The following is a 21692-nucleotide window of genomic DNA, read 5'->3' on the forward strand; positions in this document are numbered from 1 at the left end:
CTGCTTTTTTACCAGTACCATCTGCTTTAATTTACCCACATACTGTAAATTACTCAGATATTTCCAACAGATTCTTCATTTTGGAAGGTACAGGTGTAAGGACTAAGGCTCCTTTTATGCTATTTTTCTGCAGTTGTGAAGTCAATCTACCAATGCTTTGTAATTGGTTATAATCTCTGCACAATCTATAACATTTAAATTCAAAACTACATAACTGACTTCATCAAAATTTAAAACATTTAACCAAAAGGTATTTTCAAGAACATAAAAGGTAACTCATAGAATGAGAGAAAATATTTGCAAATCATATTTCTAATAAGGGATTAATATCCAGAATAAAAACTCCTATAAGTCAACAATTAAAAACAAATGATCCAATTAAAAAATGAGTAAAGAGCTTAAATAGACATTTCTCCAAATATACACCAATGACCAATATGTACATGAAAAGATGCTTAACATCATCAGTCACTAAGGAACTACAAATCAAAACCGTAATGATACTAAGTCACACTCCCTAGGATGTCTACTAATTTAAAAAGATAACAAAAACTGAATGGGATATAGAGAAAATAGAGCTCTTGTGCATTGCTGGTGGGAATATAAAATGTTACAGCTGGGGTGGAAACAAGTTTAGCAGTTCCTTAAAAAATTTAAACATACAACTTATAACCATATGACCCTGAAATTTCATCCTTATGTAGAGAGCCAAAAGAACTGAAAGTAGAGCCACCTCCAGTGGTACACACTTATAAATCCTAAGTACTAAGGAGGCCGAGGAAGGAGAATTGCAGGTTCAAGGTCAGTCTCAGCAATTTAATGAAAGCCTGTCTAAAAATAAAAAAGCTGTGGATGAAACTCCGTGTCAAAGTGCCTCTGGATTCAATACCAGTACAGGGATGGGGGAATTGAAAATAGAGACTCAAAAGAATATCTGTATACCAATGTTAACATCTCACAATAGCCAAACGGTGGAAATAACTCACATGTCCCATCAATAAATGAACGTATAAACAAGATGCGGTATATACACAGCATTCAGCTAGAAAAAGGAATGAAATTCAGCTACATGGTACAACATGGATGAACCTTGAAAACATTAACCTAAGTGAAATAAGGCATGAAAGGATTAATATATGATTCTATTTAATTCAGTACCTACACAGGCAAATTCAGAGACACAAAGTACAGCAGAGGTTACCAGGGTCTAGGCAAAAGGGGAATGAGGAGTTATTGTTTAATGGGTAGCGAGTTTGTTTGGGATGAGGAACAAGTTCTGGAAACAAACAGTGGTGAAGGTTGTATGAGATCATGAATATACTTAAGGACACTATTAGTATAATAGTGTATAATTTATACACTTAAAAAACCTTAAATGATAACTTTCATGTTATGCATATTTTACCAAAATAATAAAATGGATTGGAAAACCATAAAAAAAGTGTATACCTGAGTATGGGAAAATTCAACAAAAATTCAAATAATGAGGATCATGAGTTCAATGCCAGCCTTAGCAACTTATCAAGGCCATAAGCAACTCAGTGAGACCCTGGCTCTAAATAAAAATACAAAAAAATGGCTAGGGATGTGGCTTAGTGACTAAACATCCCTGAGTTCAATCCCTGGCATCTCCCCAAAAAAATCAAATGAAATAATCCAGAAGTATCTTAATTATCCTAAAAAACATGAAGAGGCTCAAAACACAAAGTAATGATAAGGAAATAATCATTACTGATCTGATCATATATATATATGAAAACATATATACTGAAATACCATATTGGGGCTGAGATGTGGTTCAGTGGTAGTGCACTCACAAAGAAGAAAAGGAGAGAAAGGGAGACAGAAAGAGATCACACTATACCTCATAAATATGTACATTTTTCATTCAAAAAGTATTTTTTCAGCCAAGCACCTGTGATCCCAGTGGCTGGGGAGACAGGAAGATCAGGAGTTCAAAGCCAGCCTCAGCAACCTAGAGAGGCACTTAGCAACTCAGCAACATTCTGTCTCTAAATAAAAAAATTAAAAGGTCTGGGGATGTAGCTCAGTAGCAAAGTGCCCTGAGTTCAATCCTCAGTACCCATAATAATAATAATTAATTTTAAAGATGTAGTTGAGCCAGGTGTGGTGGCATGCACTTGTAGTCCCAGCTACTCAGGAGGTTAAGGCAGGAAGATCAGTTGAGACTAGGAGTTCAACCTAGGCAATTTAGTGGTTAAAAAAAAATGACTTAGTTGAAAATACAATACTGCTTCTCTCTCAAAGATACATAACATACATAAAAAATGCGTATTTATGTGTTAGTATGTTAAAATACTTTCAAAAAATATATACTAATTTTTACAGAATATTTTACAACAATGTATTGTCAAATTAGCCCCTACATAAATTAAGAAAAACAGTAGGGTTTCTTAACTCTTAAAGGATAATTGTGAAGACTTAGTAAATATGAAAACTTTGAAGAGCTAAAAAATCCACCCGCAGTTATTTTCACTTCCATAGGAAAATGCATAAATAATTACCATACTCCAGACAAAGGGACTCAACACACTAAGATAAACAGCAAAGTCTACCCTCTTTCAGTTTAGCTTACCACAGCCAGGAACACAAGAGGCACTGGTAAAGAGTAGACATTTGGGGTATGTTTTCAAATCCTCAAAGTGACACAAATACATGAGGCAAGCAAGTCTTCTAAATTCCAAAGCAACCTACAACTGTCTTATCTTCTAATAAATTCTTCTATCACAAATAGAATTGTCATGCAGTGCAGTTCTTTAAGACCTATAATTGTAACCTGCAGTCACATTCTATACTTACAAATTGGAAGCTGGAGATATGAACCAATGTTATCTGACATTTAGAAGACATGGAAATGAAACTAAAAGGGTGTAATTAAAAAAAATTTCTTTTTTTTTTTAAATATTTATTTTTTTAGGTGTAGATGGACACAACGAATGCCTTTATTTTTATGTGGTGCTGAGGATCAAACCCGGGTCCCGCCCATGTTAGGCTCTACCGCTGAGCCACAATCCCAGCCCCAAAAAGAAAAATTTCTTAAATTCTTATTTAAGAAAGAACTATGAATTTTTTTAAAGCAACCTATCACAATTATATAAACCAATGACTATAACCATATGGTTTTCTCAATCATCAAGCACATGGTAAATACCTAAGGAGTGCTTAGAACAGTGCAAAAAAAAAAAAAAAGTTTCATCCCCAAGATCTCAATCTAGTGGGGAGAGTAAACCATTACACAGGAAACAATATCATGTGTATGAAAAATACTCAAATATAAAGGATGTAAATTAAGAGTCACAAGATTTCAGAGGAGATAAATAAGTGCTAGATAATACATCAACAATTCCTGAGAAGACACCAGGATTTTTGTTTGTTTTGTGGCACTAGAAACATGCTACCACTGATCCACATCCCCAATCCTTTTTAATTTTTGAGACAAAATTGGAGGTCTCAAACTTGTGATCCTCCTGCCTTAGCTTCTTCTCAAGTACCTGGGATTACAGGCATGCACCACAAAGGCTAGCAAAGGAAGTTAAGATTTTGGCAAAGACCAGAATAGACAGAATCAAATGAGAATAAATCTTTACAATCTAACTTCATCTTGTCTTGTCAACACCTTGTATAATATACAATTATCAAAATAGATGTGAGGGGATGAAAAAGTCATCCCAGATAATAGAAGTGACAGAAATATGACAAGAGCAAACCAATTATTCCCACAGGATGCCTACTATGGAGAAGAGGTTAAAATTTTTAAGTAGGGACAATTGGTATAGAGCACATTGGTAGTTCCGATAGTAGGGAGGCTGAGACAGGAGGATTTTAAATTTAAAGCCAGCCTGAGCACAACACTAAGACCCTCTTTTAAATTAAAAAAAAAAAAGGAATATGTATCAAATTAAATTACATGGTGAAAATAGGTGCCAAAATGCATAGAATTTTTACACGACTTTCCCAAGTCCCCTATTTACACTAAGTACTCGCTGTTCAAGAGACATACCTAAGAATCATCACACCAAGGTTAACCTGTAAAAAGTGGCCACCCAAATTTAAACAAAGGTGCTAATTATACACAAATCAGAAATCTACTAGTTCCGAGCCAGGCAAGATGGCCCACGCTTGTAATCTCAGTGACTCAGGAGGCTGAGGATGTCAAATCAAGGCCAGCTTCAGTAATTTATCAAGAACCTGGCTCATAATAAAAAACGGCCAGATTCAGTAGCACACGCCTGTAATCCCAACAACTCAGGAAGCTGAGACAGGAAGATCGCAAGTTCAAAGCGAGCCTCAGCAATTTAGTGAGACGTGTCTCAAAATAAAACAGAGACTGGGGTTGTGGCTCAATGATTAAGCACCAGAGTGTTTAATCCTCAGTATCAAAAATAAATAAAAATAAGAAACCGAGGGCTAGGGACATAGCTCAGTGGTAGAACATTCCTGGGTTCAAAAAAAATCTAGCCTTTATATAAAAGGTCTTCTTCTTTCTTTTATATTTACTACTGAGTGCTTCATGGGTTCAAATAACTTTAATTTAGGATTAGGAAGCATTATTTATAATGCCTTAATAATAAATGTTGATATTTCTGGAATATTTGACTATTTACATAAACAACATCAGTCAAACAATGATTTATTCTACTGAAACTACAACTTAGCCAGGCACAGTGGCACATGCCTATAATCACAGCAGCTTCAGAGGCTGAGGCAGGAGGATCTTGAGTTCAAAGCCAGCCTCAGCAAAAGCGAGACACTAAGCAACTCAGAGAATCTGTCTCTAAATAAAATACAAAATAGAGCTGGGGATGTGGCTCAGTGGTTGAGTGCCCTTGAGTTCAATCCCCGGTACAACCCCCCCAAAAAAATCTACAACTTAATAGATTATCATTACCAGCTTTTTTCTGTCAGCTTTCTTTATTCATAGAGCACCAAGTTATCCCTTCTTTCAGTCAACATTTCTTCCCATGGATCAGAGGGCTGTTCTCAGTAGGCAGGCAACAGGGAGAAGTTCCACAATCTCAATTAACATTTTAATAAGCCCCTGCCAGTCACCTCTAAGCCCCTTAATCCTTATTTTGAAATCCATCAAAAAAGTAAAGACAATCAAAATAGCAGCTGTAATGTATTGGGATGACTACTACAAAGTTCTTTATAGCAAAACAGAGGAGGAAGAATAAGGGCAGTGTTAGGGAAAACTTCTAATACAGCTCAATTCCTGGGCTTAGTTTTTTTTTTTTTTTTTAAAGAGAGTGAGAGAGAGAGAATTTCTTTTTTAATATTTATTTTTTAGTTCTCGGCAGACACAACATCTTTGTTTTGTATGTGGTGCTGAGGATCGAACCCGGGCCGCACGCATGCCAGGCGAGCGCCCTACCGCTTGAGCCACATCCCCAGCCCCGCTTAGTTTTGATTATAAAGATCTGATCAGGGGACTGGGGTTATGGCTCAGCAGCAGAATGTTCACCTCACACATGCTGGGCCCTGGGTTCGATCCTCAACACCACATAAAAATAAACAAAATAAAGATATTGTGTTCAACTACAACTAAAAAATAAATATTTTTTAATATAAAATACCTGGTCAGGTAGTAAATATATACAATAGAGTATTAGTCATGAAGAGGAATGAAATTATAGCATTTTCTGGTAATGAATGGAATTGGAGACTATCTTGTTAAGTGAAATGTTAAGCCAATCCCAAAAAACCAAAGGCCTAATGTTCTCTCTGATATGTGAATGCTGACTCACAATGGGAGGGGCTTCACCAGATTGAACAGGGAGAGTAGGGAGCAGAGAAAAGGAATGAGAATTGGAAAATAGAAAAGACAGTAGAATGACAATAGAATAACTTTCCTACATTCATATATGAATACATGACCAGTGTATCTCCACATTATGTACAACTACAAAAATGAGAAGTTATATATACTCCATGTATGTATGATATATCAAAATACATTCTGCTAGGGGGAGGAAGGATAGTAGAAAGAATCAGACATTATTACCCTACGTACATTTATAACTATACAACTGGTGGGATTCTACAACATATGTAACCAGAAGAATGAGAAATTATACTCCATTATAGATGATGCATCAAAGTGCATTCTACTGTCATGTTAACTAATTAAAACTGTTTGTTAAAAAAAATACATTCTCTGTCATGTATAACCAAAAAGACTATTAAACAAAAAAAATCTGGGGACGGGGTTGTGGCTCAATGGTAGAGCGCTTGTCTAGCATGCATGAGGCACTGGGTTCAATCCCCTGCACCACATAAAAATAAATAAAGATATTGTGTCCAACTAAAAAAATATTTTAAAAAAAAAATCTGGCCTGATAGTTCAAGGGAAAGATACATGCCAGTTCATTGATAAGCATGCCTACCACTATGTCAAATACTAGAAATAAACACACTGGCCCTAATTTCAAGACATTAGTAATTAATCTTGTTAGCAATTTCCTTCACAGAAAGAATGCTTCAAACCAATGTGATTCTGCAACCTGTACACTCAGAAAAATGAGAAATTATACCCCATTTGATTCAAATGTATGATATGTCAAGATCATTGTACTGTCATGTGTAACTAAAATAAATAAATAAATAAAAACAATGCTTCAATTTTAAGTCTTAAAATTGAGAATCAGGGGCTGGAGTTGTAACTCAGTGATGGAGCGCTTGCCAAGCATGTGTGAGGCACTGGGTTCAATTCTCAGCACCACATACAAATAAATAAATAAATAAATGTCAACTTTTTTAAAAAATCAAAAACAAAAAAAGAGAGGGAGAGCGACTCAGGCATGGTGGTGCACACCTGTAATCCCAGTGGCTCAGGAGGCTCAGACAGAAGGATCACAAGTTTAACTTGACAGCCTCAACAACTTAGCAAGGCCCTGAGCAACTCAGCAAGACCCAGTCTCTAAATATAAAAAAGGGCTGGGGATGTGGCTTAGTGGTTAAGCACCCCTGGATTCAATCCCTAGTACCAAAGAGAACTAAAAATAAAAATTATTTCACCCATGCATACACAAAAAAGTAAATATTGCACGAATTCTATTTATATAAGGTGTGAAAATAGTACAAGCAATCTATGGTGACAAAAGTCAGAATAACTGTGAGGGACAGTATCAACTGGGATAGGAAAGGAAGAAGTGTATTTGGATTCTGGAAATTTATATTTGATTTTGCATGGTGGTTACTTGGGCGCACACCTAAAAATTCATCAAGCCATACAGTAAAATGTGTGCATTTTACTACATGTAAGTAATAAAGGAAGGGGGAGTTGAGTTGGGGGTATGGCTCAGTACTAGAGCACTTGTCTAGCATATGTGAGGCTCTGGGTTCAATCCTCAGTACCATATTAAAAAGTAAATGAAATAAAGGTATTGTATCCATCTACAATTAAAAAACTATATGTGTGTGTACATATATGTGTTGTATATATACACATACATATATATATAAAAGAAGAAAGGAGAACCTGTGGAGAAGTAGAACATTTCAAGATCAGACTATAATCCTCCACTCTATTTGCAAAGACATGAGTTCAGGGAGAAACCAAATCACAGAAACTACCAGTTTGCCATGCTGAGCTTAGAAAGATTACTTTGGTAAAAATATATAGATTGGCAAGGTACAGTCCAAGGTACACATGAAGGTCTAATCTAAGTTGATGACTTTACAGATGGAGAATAGAAGATAAGAAGGTATAAAGAGGTAGTATTGTAAATAAATTAAATATGAAAAAAAGAAAAGTATTTCAATTAATGGCCTGGTTTCTGGCTTGGGCCTGTGTAATTCGTAAAGACATGAAACATATAAGAAAAGTTATAGAAAACATAAGTTGCATTTAGTTTTGGACTCTACTAAAATAATATAAAAAATATGTAGGCTGGGGCTGGGGCTTAGTGGCAGAGAGCTTGCCTAGCATGTGTAAGGCACTGGGTTCAATCCTTACCACTGCATACAAAAATAAATAAAGGAATGCTGTCCATTTACAACTAAAAAAAAAAACTTAAAATATGTTCCATTCAAAATGTAAAACTTTTTTTGTTTTCCCTTGTGGTGCTAGGGATGAAACCCAGCGCCCCACACATTAGGCAAGCACTTTTAACACTGAGTTACACCTCCAACTTTGGAACATTTTTCTATGAGACATTGTTTTCTGCCAAGTGTTCATTCAGGTGATCTCCCATTTCTTTTACTATTTAAATATATTTGCTTGGCAATCTTCTATCAATTTCAATTTGAATCTCTATAGTACCAGTGGTTCCACAAGTCAGCTTTTTTTTGTTTTTGTCTTTGTTTTTGGTGGTGCTGGGGATTGATGCCAGGACCTTGTATATGCTATCAAGTTAGCATCTCTGACAAAGAATAACATCAGTCTATAAACCTCCACTCCACTCAGTGAAAGAGTTCATTTATAGATACTTGCTAAACTAAAGAATCTCCAAACCAAATTTATTAATCTAACAACTGTTAGAAGGCTCCACAGCTTCCTACCACAGCTGCTCATCAAGAAATTCCAAAACCATATTTAAAGTAGAGCCAAAAATGACAGACATATTGAATGCAACTATTTTTAAAAGTAAAATACACATACAATTATAAGCCTTAAGATACATACATACAGGGGCTGGGATGTGGCTCAAGCGGTAGCGCGCTCGCCTGGCATGCGTGCGGCCCGGGTTCGATCCTCAGCACCACATACAAACAAAGATGTTGTGTCCGCCAAATACTAAAAAATAAATATTAAAAAATTCTCTCTCTCTCTACCTCTATCTCTCTCACTCTCTCTTTAAAAAAAAAAAAAAAAAAAAAAAAAAAAAAAAAAAAAAAAAGATACATACATACATACACACATACCCTAAGTTTCCACTAAATACAACCTAGTTTTTAGAAAAGATTGCTTTGATATCCAATTCACTCCTTCAACAAATGTGAACTGGTAGTTAATATTTGGTATGCACTACACAAGTACTAGGGACATACCAGTTAAGACAGATACATATGTCCTTACCCTCGTGGAGTTTTATAGTCTACTGGTATGTCATGAAAACTGCATTTCGAAACCCCAGTCTCTGATCACTGCAATGAAAACTGTCCTAAGTCTTAAACCAAAATCCAAATGATGGGCTGGGGATGTGGCTCAAGCGGTAACGCGCTCGCCTGGCATGCGCAGGGCGCTGGGTTCCATCCTCAGCACCACATAAAAAAATAAAATAAGGATGTTGTGTCCACCAAAAACTGAAAAATAAATATTAAAAAATTCTCTCTGTTTAAAAAAAAATCCAAATGACCAGAGACCAAGCATAATGATTATTAAAAGACACTTTCAGAATAATTAACTGATAAAAGAAACAGAAGCTCTTGAAAACTAAAGAGAAGGAAAAAGTAGAGATACAAGAAACTTTACCTTGTGGACACCTTTTCTAAGAAGCTACCAGAAATGAGCTCCACCAATATGGAATAAATAAATAAAGAGGAAACAAGGGATACAGAAAACGGGATATACAACTTATGACGTATCTGAATATATGGAGAAGACAGAAGCTTTTGAGGTTGAATTATAAAAACAGTTGCAAACAACAAAAAAAGGCAATTATTAAAATAAGGAAATCAGGGCTGGGATTGTGGCTCAGCGGTAGAGCATTCACCTAGCATGTGCAAGGTCCTTCCTGGGTTCGATCCTCAGCACCACATAAAAATAAATAAATTAAATAAAGATTAATAAGGAAATCATGTAGGGAAAAGAAAAATAATCCTACCATATTAGCTTTGAAGAACATTTAAAAAGGTCTAATAATGTAAACACTGACATTAATTTAACCAAAATTATTATATATATATATATATATATATGTGTGTGTGTGTGTGTGTGTGTATAATACACACACACACACACACACACACAAAGGATGAGGTAATGGGAAGACAGGAGGAATATATTTGAATGTTTGGTGAACTGGTAGAACATACAGCTAAATCCTCATGTTCAATAGTTGGAAGCCAATAAATAAGCCTTTAAATGGACAAAAGTAGCAGAATAAGCATATTATTTTGAAATATATAAGCAAAGAGCAAACCAAGAAATTTAAAATATTTAAGGCACTGGCTGATGGAGGAAAGGAAAACTGGTGGAGGAGAGAGGAATTAAGGGTATGTACAACTGTTTTCAGTAATAAGCCTTGTATTATTATTTGATTCTAAATTTTGGTCATCTATCACTGTGATAAAAACCAAATGAAGAAAAGAAGTGGGGGGAAGCATTAGCCATGAAGTATAAAAGAAAAAGGAGCTAGTAAAAAAAAAAAAAGAAAAGAAAAAAGAGGGCCTATGGATGTAGTTCAGTGGTAGTGCTTCCCTAACATGCACAAGGCCCTGAGTTTGATCCCCAGCACCATTGGGGGGCGGGGGGGGGGGGGGGCTTTTTACCCAGTAAGGCAGCCAAGTACTTGTGGCGGCTAGTCCCTATTCCAGCTACTCAGAGGCCAAGGCAGGAGGATCACCTAAGCCCAGGAGTTCAAGGACAACCTGGGAATCAAGGAGATCCCCTCTAAGTTAAATGTACTACCACAGAGGCACACATCTGACTTGCCAGCAACTCAGGAGACTTGAGGCAATAGGATTAAAAGTTCAAAGCCAGTCCTGGCACCTAAGTAAGAGCCTGTCTCAAAATAAAAAGGGATGGAGATGGGGGCTGGTTTGTAGCTCAGTTGGTAGAGCGCTCACCTAGCAAGTGTGAGGCACTGGGTTGGATCTTCAGCACCACATAAAAATAAAATAAAGGTATTGTATCCATCTACTATAAAAAATATTTTTTAGGGCTGGGGATGTGGCTCAAGTAGTAGCGTGCTCGCCTAGCATGCGTGAGGCGCTGGGTTCGATTCTCAGCACCATATAAAAACAAAATAAAGATATCGTGTCCACCTAAAACTAAAAAAAAGCACTCTCATGTTCACGTAAGCATAAAAGTTACTTTACTCCCATTCTGTTGTCTCAAGTATTTGTTAGATATCAACTTTTAAATATTTGAAACAAGTCACAATATATAAAGCATATATTATATTTAAGACTAATATATTTTTAACTATTGTTCAAAACTTTTAGCAAAAACTTTTTTTTTTTAGAGAAAGAGAGAGAGAGAGAGAGAGAGAGAGAGAGACAGAATTTTAATATTTATTTTTTAGGTTTCTTTTTGGCGGACACAACATTTGTTTGTATGTGGTGCTGAGGATCGAACCCGGGCCGCACACATGCCAGGCGAGCGCGCTACCGCTTGAGCCACATCCCCAGCCCTAGCAAAAACTTTTTTAAAGTTGCTGAAAAGGAAAATAATCTGAGACTCATGTTGCTTAGTATATTCAACTCCTGTTTATATTCCATTTTTTAGTCCAAAACTTACAAATATTATACAAGTTTTCTACATCTCTTGACAAATTACACATTTATACATTCCCCCAATCATCCAAAATTTATCAAGCATTTAATATACACTAGGCAATCCCAGCTACTCAGGAGGCTTAGGCAGGAGGATTCAAAGTTCTAGGCCAGCCCAGGCAATTCAGTAAGACCCTCTCTCAAAATAGGAAATTTAAAAAGGGCTTGGAATGTAGTTCAGTAGTAGAGCCCTCCTCGGTTCAATCCCCAGTATTGCAAACAAATAAGCAAGCACTGCACCTATCTTAGTACCAGGGATTCAGCAACACACCTGAAAATAAACATAATAATCATACAGAAAGGCTACAAACTAATATTCACTCAGAATATTACAAGAGTGACAGAAGAATACCACTTTATATAAGGTGATAAACAAGACCTCCTCAATGCATCTGAGCTGGGGCATCAGGTATGAAAATAAACTAGATGTGTGAAAATTTGTAAATAGTCTTTCCAAGCTGAAAGCAGCAAATGCAAAGGTGGCAAGCCACAATTATGTTCCAAAAAGAAAAAGAAAGCTAATGTGGCTAGTATAAAGAAGACAAAAGGGAAATTACTACGATTGAGGTTGGAATTTTAAGCAGGAGCCAAGTAATTTAGGCCTTGTAGACCACTACAAAGATTATATTTTTTTCCCTAACATAATAATAAGCTTTAAAGAAAGGATAGAAGATCTGATTTGGATTATAAGAGCATACTACAGTGTGACATTATAAACCCACTATATGGTCTTAGCAAGAGATGACAGGAGCTGGGACTAGAGTAGAAGCAATGAAGATGAGCAGCAGAAGTTAAAAGACTGCCCCCCAGGGCTGGGTTGTGACACAGTGGTAGAGTGCTCACCTAGCATGCATGAGGTACTAGGTTCGCTCCTCAGCACCACATACATGTAAAATAAAGATATTGTGTTCACCTAAAACTAAAAAATAAACATTAACCAAAAAAAAAAAAAAAAAAAAAGACTGGCCCCCAAAGTAACAGGATCTGGTGACAGATTCAAACTGGAGATAAGGAAATAGGTTAGAGAGTAAAAAACTGAGATGTCTCCAAATTTTTGGCTTAAGCAACTAGGTTGGAATAGTGGTGCCATTTACTGTCATGGGTAAGACTAGTGGAGCCCTATATTGATAGAAGAATCCTTTTTCACAAAGGAATTTCTACAGAATCTCATATATTATCAAAAAACAACCACAGTGAATGTTACAAGGCTTTTTCCAAAGGGGTAAGATACTTGAACAACCTAACTTCTTTATAGAAATGAAAGAGAACTTCCTCTGTAAAACCTTATTTAGTATAACTCTGCTTTTAATGCAGTCCAGTATCAAGAAACATGTTATAGAAAGGTTTTAAAATATCAATTTTTCCCAAATCTCATTTATAAGACAGTGATGAACTTGAGAATTTCCTAAAATAAAGAGTCTTAGTGGGGCAATGTGGCTCAAGTGGTAGCGCGTTCGCCTAGCATGCATGAGGCATTGGGTTAGATTCTCAGTACCACATAAAAATAAAATAAAGATACTAAAAAAAAAAAAGCCTTGGGTTAATGAGTACTAAATCCCTAATAAAGAGGGATGGTAAGAAAAGGCCTTGAATACCCATCATCTTTGAATAGGTAGGTGTTGTTGAATTGATAAGTTTCTAACTATAATAGTATATTCTCAAAAAACACAGTACCCCCGCCCCCAAAAAAGGCTTTTTTGTCAATAATTAAATATCCATCACTAACTTCCATGAGCTCCCAATTATTAAATGAGAAGAACTTACTGGCATGCAGAAAAGAATTAAATATCTCAATTTAAACACAAATATCATGAGGCCCAAAAGGCAAAAATAGAAACATAAATAACCCCTCTAAAGAGAAGCCACACTTCCTGGATACAGTATGAAAATAACTGTCAGTCCCATCCTTGTCTTTTCAGCACCACTACAAGAAAACTAACTTTTAATTAATAAATAAAATCCACCACTGCAGCTGTTTAACATTGAAATTTCTAATTCAAACTGTCAACCTCAATTTCTACTGCTCAAAAAACAGATTTTCTATAGTCATAGAAATAATACTAATCAGTACCCTAATAATAATAATTACTTTTCTGCAACCAAGTCAAAAATCTTCCAAGTGCCAAAAATCTTCCCTTTCTCCTGTGAAAATATCTGGCTACTGGTTGGGCATCACAATCCCAACTCACTCGAAATTGCACATTTTTATGGAAAGCAACCCTGAGGGCTGCCACTGTAAAGTCTCATTTAAGCACAAAGACAATGAACAACAAAAACAAACAAAAGCTGTTCAGTTTGGTAAGTGGGACTAATAAGCAACTGATGTCATCTCATCCTGCTCATCCCCCAAAATCCAGTGTTCATTGGTGTATTTGTCACTGACTCTCCAAATGTAAAAACTGGAGATTATGAGGAATGGCACCTACCTAACTACATATGAGCAGACCAATTTTTAAAAATCCTCATTTTTCTCCATTACAAGTAATAAGAACAGGCCAGGATCTATTCTAAATGTCACAAAGTTATTGGTGAATTTAATAAATTCAGATGAAGAAAAATAAAGGCTTAATGACAGAATAAATAATGCTGTGAAATTCAGTTTTCATTCAGAGGCTGATATTATGCTAAACTAGCTTAGCTAACATCACAGTAAGTATTAAACTAAGGAAATTATAATGGTAATAATCAGAAACTTGGTGAACAAAATCTTGGTTAGGGAGTCAGTGTTTTAATGCATCCTAGGATTGGTGGATAAGCAAAATAATTTTTTTTCAGTTGTAGATGGACAATGCCTTTATTTTGTTTATTTAGTTTTATGTGGTACTGAGGATCGAACCCAGGGCCTCACACATGACAGGCAAGTGCTCTACCACTGAGCTACAACCCCAGCCCGCAAAATAATTTTTCTAACAGCAAATACAACCACCTATAAGAGACCAGGAAATTAGGTTCTTTAACCTGTCATTTTTGAGCACATATTATGAAATGAGTACAGCACTAGGGGCACTTCCAAGACAGATACCCAAACCTAACTCTGTATTCCCATAGCATTTCCTTTTAAGGCACTAAGGCACTTAATATACCACATGTTAATCATTTATAAATGACATGCATATAGACTACTTTTAAATAGTTTGTGTCCATTATTAAACATACTCAAATTAGAACTTCAGATCAAAGTTCTAATATTTTATTACCACTATTTATGGAGAGTCTTGTATATACTTTAAGGTATACATGGAGATCACTGACCCAGGATATATGATCCTACAGAAAGGGACTTATTCTTATCTGTTTCATCTATGCCTAATTCATAACCAGATTTCAGTAAAAACTTGCTGAATAAATGAGTAAAGGAACAATCAAAATATAAATGCACAATAAAACTTTCTGACACACTACAGTTCATCAGCCCACTACTTAGCCCAAAATAAGTGCCAAATTCTAATTAAAGAAGGGGATTCGAAGGGCTGGGGCTCTAGCTCAGTGGCAGAGCCCTTGCCTTGTGAGGCACTAGGTTCAATTCTCAGCACCACATAAAAATAAACAAATAAAATAAAAGGATGCTGTCCATCTTAAAAAAAAAAAAAAAAGGAAATTAGAAAAATTTATCCACTATATTTTATTACCACAACTGAAAAGTCAAGAACCATTTAATTCAAAAAGCGTGTACATGCGCGCACTCTTATAATTTTATTTCCAGAGGATAAAAGGAAGGAAAGAACTAGAGAAGATTTTTTAAGATTTGAGTTCTGAAATGCTAAACAAACTGCAACTCACCTTTCTTTCAATACTTTTTGTTATTTGTATTATGTGGTACAGGGGCACTTTACCATTGAGCTACATCCCCAACCCAGGTGTTGTTTTGTTTTGTGAAATAGGTTCTTGCTAAATTGCTGAAGCCTCAAACTTGTAATCCTCCTGCTTTAGCCTCCCAAGTCACTAGGAATACAATTCTGCATCACTGTGCCCAGCACAATGTTTTTTAATGCTATGTTCCTAGAACTTAAAATATAATTTTAAGAATACACAAGTAGCCAGGAGGATAAGTTTAAGACCAGTTTGGGAAATTTAGTAAGATTCTGTCTCAAAAAAAGGGGGAGGGTATGAGATGGGGGAAGTGGGGGATAAGATGTAGTTAAGTAGTAACACACCCCTGGGTTCAGTACTGGAAAAAAAAAAAAATGCACAAGCTATAAACCAAGCATGATGACACAATCTGGTACTCCCAGATACTTGGGAGGGTATAATAGAAGGATCACAAGTTTGGGGTCAGCCTGGGCAAATCAGCAAGACTCTAGCTCAAACTGAATTTTTCTTAAAAGGGCTAGGATTGTAGTTCAGTGGCAGGGCTCTTGCGGCCCAAGTTCAAGATCCAGTATTCCCGCCCCCAAAAAAGCAACAGATGCAATAAGAGAAGTGAAATGAAGAATATAGATGCTAAAATTCTCAGCATCAACGAAATACAATAGGCATACTTCTCTAGAAATCGCATGCACTAACAAGAGTCAAGTCTTCCCTTATGCTCTACTCAAGATATGAACCCAAAATAAAAAGCTACCACTTACACATCTCCTTAAAAATGTTTAAAGGTATACTTTCAGACAACATGTTAAGGTTTATGTAACTGACATACAGTCTACCTAAAATAGGTTGCAAATCCAATCTTCCTAATTTCTAGAGCTTCTCAAATGTAAATGAGTCACTAGGCATCCTTTCACTCAGATCCAGAGTTATCTGTCATTAACATAAGACTTCATTTCTAAGGTCCTCTTTGCAAGATAAATTGCCTACAATTCCATGTTTGTTTGTGATAATACTTATTGGAGTGTATTTTTAATGCTATTTAATTATGAACAAGCAATAGTATTCTATCATTTAGTTAGAGCCAAGGAACAAATATTTCAGTAGTTTCATCAAGCTCATTTTTTACTTGTATAATGATTCACATAGTTCACATTAGAGTAATGTGAAATGACAAATCCTATTTCCCTGACACCACTCACCTTATACACTATAAACAAACAAATGAAACTAAGTGATGCAGATTTTAGTATTTATGTAGATTATTCAACTGCCAATAAAAGGTTTTCAGATCATTTTTTAGTTTCATCAAAAGTTCTCTAAGTTGAGAGTGGTAGCAGGAAGCTGCTTGGGAGGTTGAGGCAGGAGAATCCTTCAGTTCAGGATATCAAAACAAAAGGGGCTGGGGTTGTGGTTCAGCGGTAGAGTCCCGCATGCAAGGGACCCTGGGTTCGATCCTCAGCACCACGTAAAAAATAAATGAGTGAAATAAAGGTATTATGAATAAATATTTTTAAAAATAAACAAATAAAAGTGATCCTTTAAAAAAAAAATAAAAAAGGCCCTGGGGTTGTGGCTCAGCAGTAGAGCACTCACCTAGTGCCTAGCACTTGTGAGGCGGTGGGTTCAATCGTCAGTACCACATAAAAATAAATAAATAAAATAAAGGTTATGTGTCCAACTACAACTAAAAAAAATATTTTAAAAAAATCTCTATAAACAACTTCTGTAACCTTTCTGAAAGAAATTCTACATTAAAGTCCCACATTTACTTGAGTAAACAGCACCATATTTAAAAGTTACCTACTTTAAAAAAATAAAAAGAAAAAGGCTCCTTGTTTACATTTAGAAATGCTACTTTGTAGCCCACCAAGGTGGTATATACCTATAATCCCAGCTAATTCTGAGGATGAGGCAGAAAGATTGAAAATTCTAAATCAGCCTGGGCAATTTAGCAAGACCCTGTCCCAAATTTAAATAAAAAAGAACAGGGATATAGCTCAATGGTAGAGCTTCTCCCTAACATGGACAAGGCCCTGAGTCCAATAACCAGAACTGAAAAAAAAAAAAAAAAAAAAAAAAATGATGATGGAATGCTACTTTATCAACTTGTTCTTCTTTTTTGTTTTAATTTTCCTCTATAGCAAAACTGGTAAAAAGCATTCAATCTTTACAAATAAAGTTTTAACAAATAATTTGTTCAAATACATGTTTTAAAATTCAACAGAAAGAGGGGCTGGGGGTGGAGCTCAGCAGTAGAGTGCTCCTCGAATGCATAAGGCACTGGGTTTGATCCTCAGCATCACATAAAAATTAAAAAATAGATTATACTGTGTCCATCTACAACTAAAATTTTTTTTTAATTCAACAGAAACTACATAATAAATTGAACAAAAACCTCAGTTAAATAAGTTTAGAATGCATCACTAACTTCGTTTACACTTAAAAATACAGACTTAGTTTTACATAATTAAGCAAGCTAGAGTTGGGTAAAAGCTAACTTTAGAATTTTTTAATGCCAGGTGCATCAATGGCATTCACACCCTCAAACTTTAGAAACACTTCTGAACCTCAAAGCTGTAACTCAGTTTGACTGATGTCCTCTTACCATGTAAACCATTGCCTAATTGAGGCCAGACCTGTCAGGCTCAACAGCATCCCGGAAATGACTAGCCTACTAGAGCTGGAAACACATCAAGAATTTGGAATATTTCTCATATTGAGGCGGGGGGGGGGGGGGGGGGAGTTCAAGTGAGATTGTGCTTAAGAACAATCATTATACTGTTCTGTAGGGGGAAAAAAGATATAAAAGGCATATTTTTTGTTATTGTGTTAAGTCCACAACAAATACATCTAAAATTCTGTATGTTATTATCTTGTGATGGTCCACTTATCCCATATATATATATATATATATATATATTTTTTTTTTTTTTTCATTCTAATTTTTGAATGCCTTTTAATCTGATTTTCATTTTATATCCTTAGCTACTAAAACCACCTGGAGCGTGGCCGGTTTCTTGACTTAGAAACCTGTTAGTAATAATGCCTAGCACCTAATCTGCTTAATGTTCACTTCTTACCAAGAAAATCCATTAAACGTCGAAAAGAAATACAAGGCACACACGTATACACACACTCAAATCCCAGTCATGAAAAATTAAGTCACATTCCAGCCATAAACTGTGCAACAGACACTTCCAGTTAGCGTGTGCTTTAATGATCATGGACAGCGGTATCAAAGTAAGTGGTAGGGGGTTGGGGCTGTTAACAACACACTGTGTATCAAAGCCAATAGTAGCAGGCCAGGACTGGCAGCAAGGCCAGTGTCTAAAGGGAGCTATACCACAGTATCACAATGCTGGATTTCCGAATGCCATTTGGGGGGGGGGGGGGGGATTAGACTGGGAATCAAGTGCAGTTTAAAAAAAAAAAAAAAAAACTCAACGTCTGAAGAGATGAAACCTAAGACAAGGTCTTGTGGCAACACCAGCTGTCCAGTCTCATCTCACCTCAAACACAACTTCATTTCAGGTCCTTCTTATCAAAGTCAGCCGCTCAAGGGTGAGAGATGGCAGGAGTGAATGGCCATAGTTCTCAAAGAGACGGGCAAAGGCCCTTAGAAAAAAGCAGACTCCCCAATAGGAAGGGAGTTCTAGCTGCAAAGAGCGCTTTGCAGCCGCCTCGAGTCTCTCCTTCCAGCCAAAGCTGTTAGGAACGAGCTTAGGATATTGCTGGAGGTTTTTATAAAGGAGTGATATGAAAAAAAAAATGGCAGTGAAGGATGAAGGGGGCTTCAAGGGTTGGGAGCTACCCAAGAAAAGCGGGGAGAGGAGGTCTTAACTGGACACAGCCAGGATTAGCAACGCCACCAGTAAGCACAGGCACTGCCTTGCAAGCCCTGGATACCCCTCTCTCTGGGAAAGCTTCGCCCGTTCCATAAGGTCCCAATTCCCAAACACAGCTTCCCACCCAACCTCTCTCCCCGAGAATATTCCCCCTGCCGGCCTCCTCTGCCTTCCGCCTCAGGCGCTCCACGCCCTCAACCTCCTCTCCCTCCCCTGGTCACCCACCCGCAGGGCAGCCCGTCGCCGGCCTCCCCGGGAGCTCGCCCAGACCCCTCCCCCCTCACCTCTTCTCAGCGCCTCCTCGTAGCTGAGGAATCCGATCCGTGACTCCTTGGCGCCCATGCTCCCCTCATCCCCTCGGCCGGGGGTCGGAGCCTGATCTCGCCCCCACCCCCCGCCCGCCTTCTCCTCGGCGTCCTGGGGTGACGGTGTTGGCGTCCCCCGACCCCCTCCTCCCCCAACACTAACAAGTGCGGCTACTGCCCCGGCGGCTCCTCCCGGCCGCCGCCACCGCCTCCATGCCGAATCACGTGACCCGCTCCCACCCCGCCCCCTTCCCTTCCCTCCTACTCCGCCCTTCTCCTCTCTCCTCCCTTCCTTTCCCTCTTCACGCCCTCTTCCCGCCCCTCGGCCCCCCTCCCGATAGCCCCGCCGAGGGTCACCTGACCCGAGGCCGGGGATTGTTCCGGGTAATGGCCGCCCGGGGCCACACTCCGCCCCGCCCCACGCCAACCGCGCGCAGGAGCGCAAGGGCGGGGCCGCACCACCGCACGTAACGCATCATCGTCTTCTCGCCAATCCCAGGACGCGAGGCCCGAGGGGGCGTCTCCGATGGAGGGAGGGAAGTGACTTCCGGGGCGCTCGGGGACTATCCCCGTCGCCCTCGCTTTCTGGGCTCCACGGCCCGAGCGCCGACTGTTGGTGCATCTTCGGCTGCGACCCACTATGGAAGACGGGAGGGATCTTAGGGAGCGGGGGTCTGAGGGGTGCGGTTCGTCAGAAAAAAGAATGGGCAGGCAAAGAACTCCTAACGTTTAGGGGGTTTTTTGACTGGAAGTTGTGAAAGGAAAGAAGACTCTCAAGGCTTTCCTCTGACGAAAGAACTCATTCCCAGTGGGGAGATCCCTAAGGAAAGCAAATCTTGTAACAAAGTGGAGAGCGCGCCTTCCTTTCCATGTCATCTCCCCCGCCCGCCCAGCTGCCTTGGCTTTTCTTTTTCGTCCGCAGATCCAAGCGCTGGTCCCCCACTCCAGCTTCTGGGCTCCGAGCCTACCCCTCTCTTGTTCTTTGGGAAGCGCTCTGCCAAAGGCTTATCCTGCTTCATTGCGAGAGTCACCCTCCTCCAGGAGTGACAGTTCCAGTGTGGAGTGACTTGCAATTTTTTTTTTTATGGTAAAATATATGTAACGATGTACCATTTGGGTCATTTCTTGTGAATTCAGTGATATGAAGTGTATTTACATCATGCAGCCGTTAACCTCATCCATCCTGGGGCCTTTTCTTCATCTTGCAGGACTGAAAGTTATATTCCCCTGAACAAATAATTCTCCATCATCCCCCACACCAGTTCATGGCCACCACTCTCCTTTGTCTCTATTAATCTGACTACTCCAGTATTTCCTATGAATGGAACTATATTTCCCCTTTTGTGCCTGACTTATTTCACTTGGCAATTCCCAGGCTCATCTATGTAGCACATGTCAAACTTTCACAGGTTTACCATATGCTCTAACAATTCCACTTAAGGATATATACCTCAAAGAATTCAAAGAAAGGAATCTGCACCCATGTTTATGGCAGCGTTATGCACAGTAGCCAAGAGATGAAAACAACGGAAGTGTCATGAATGTGTATAAATACAATGGCATATTACAATATAAAGCTTCTGGTTAGGAAACAACATTGAAAAATGACCATCTGGATTAGATTTGACTCAACGTGCCAACTAGGTAATTTAGGGCCAGCAAAAGGATTCTAGTTCCTAAAGCCAACAGATTATTAAATGCCCTGCCAGGGAAAGAAGGTAATATTCTGTTTCTCACCTTTCCTGGCAGACCAGATCAGCAGCGTGGCATTAGTCACAACGCTGCCCTTTCCAGTTTACTGTGAGGCAGTTAATTTTAAGACCTACGATTAGCTGCATTGCTGAAAGGCCATGAATCAGAGGGTTGGGAATGTATTTCAGAGCCTTTAATTTCCAGGTCATCAGTTCGGTGTAGACAGCCCACAGTCTTCAGACAAAACAACTCAGTCATCTTCAGTCTACACAGTATGGGTGCTGACTTAGATTATCATAATTAATGGGAAGTGAATCTAGAGGAAAAGTGTAACAAGAGAAAAGACTCCTGGAGAGTTTAGTTACAATGTGCTGGAAACATTATTACTGTCCTAAACAATTAGTACATAAAAATGACCTTGCTGTATGAAGGATTGACTTGGGTGTTTAGCTACTCAATTGTTGAAGCAACTTATTTTCTCTTGTGACACTCACCCACTTGCAAGGTGAGACTAATATTGGAATTTATCTCATGCGATAATAAATTATTACAAAACATTCAGGAAATAGTAGAGTAAAACTTTATA

At 38.1% G+C, this 21692-nt stretch overlaps 1 protein-coding gene across 1 annotated transcript in view; it reads right to left on the reverse strand.

The window, feature by feature from the left end:
• Usp32 (ubiquitin specific peptidase 32) overlaps positions 1 to 19605 on the reverse strand; it is a 175677-nt gene extending 156072 nt beyond the window's left edge. Inside the window, exon 1 of the mRNA XM_046423218.2 lies at positions 19394 to 19605. Within this exon, the coding sequence (XP_046279174.1) occupies positions 19394 to 19451 (58 nt within the window). The 5' untranslated portion in view covers positions 19452 to 19605. The remainder of the gene's footprint in view (positions 1 to 19393) is intronic.
• Between the last annotated feature and the right edge of the window lie 2087 nt (positions 19606 to 21692).

The sequence above is a fragment of the Marmota monax genome, unplaced genomic scaffold (genome assembly GCF_021218885.2).
Source record: "Marmota monax isolate L192 unplaced genomic scaffold, Marmota_monax_Labrador192_F-V1.1 WCK01_AAM20220418_F8-fsc00171, whole genome shotgun sequence".
In the NCBI taxonomy this organism is placed as follows: Eukaryota; Metazoa; Chordata; class Mammalia; order Rodentia; family Sciuridae; genus Marmota; species Marmota monax.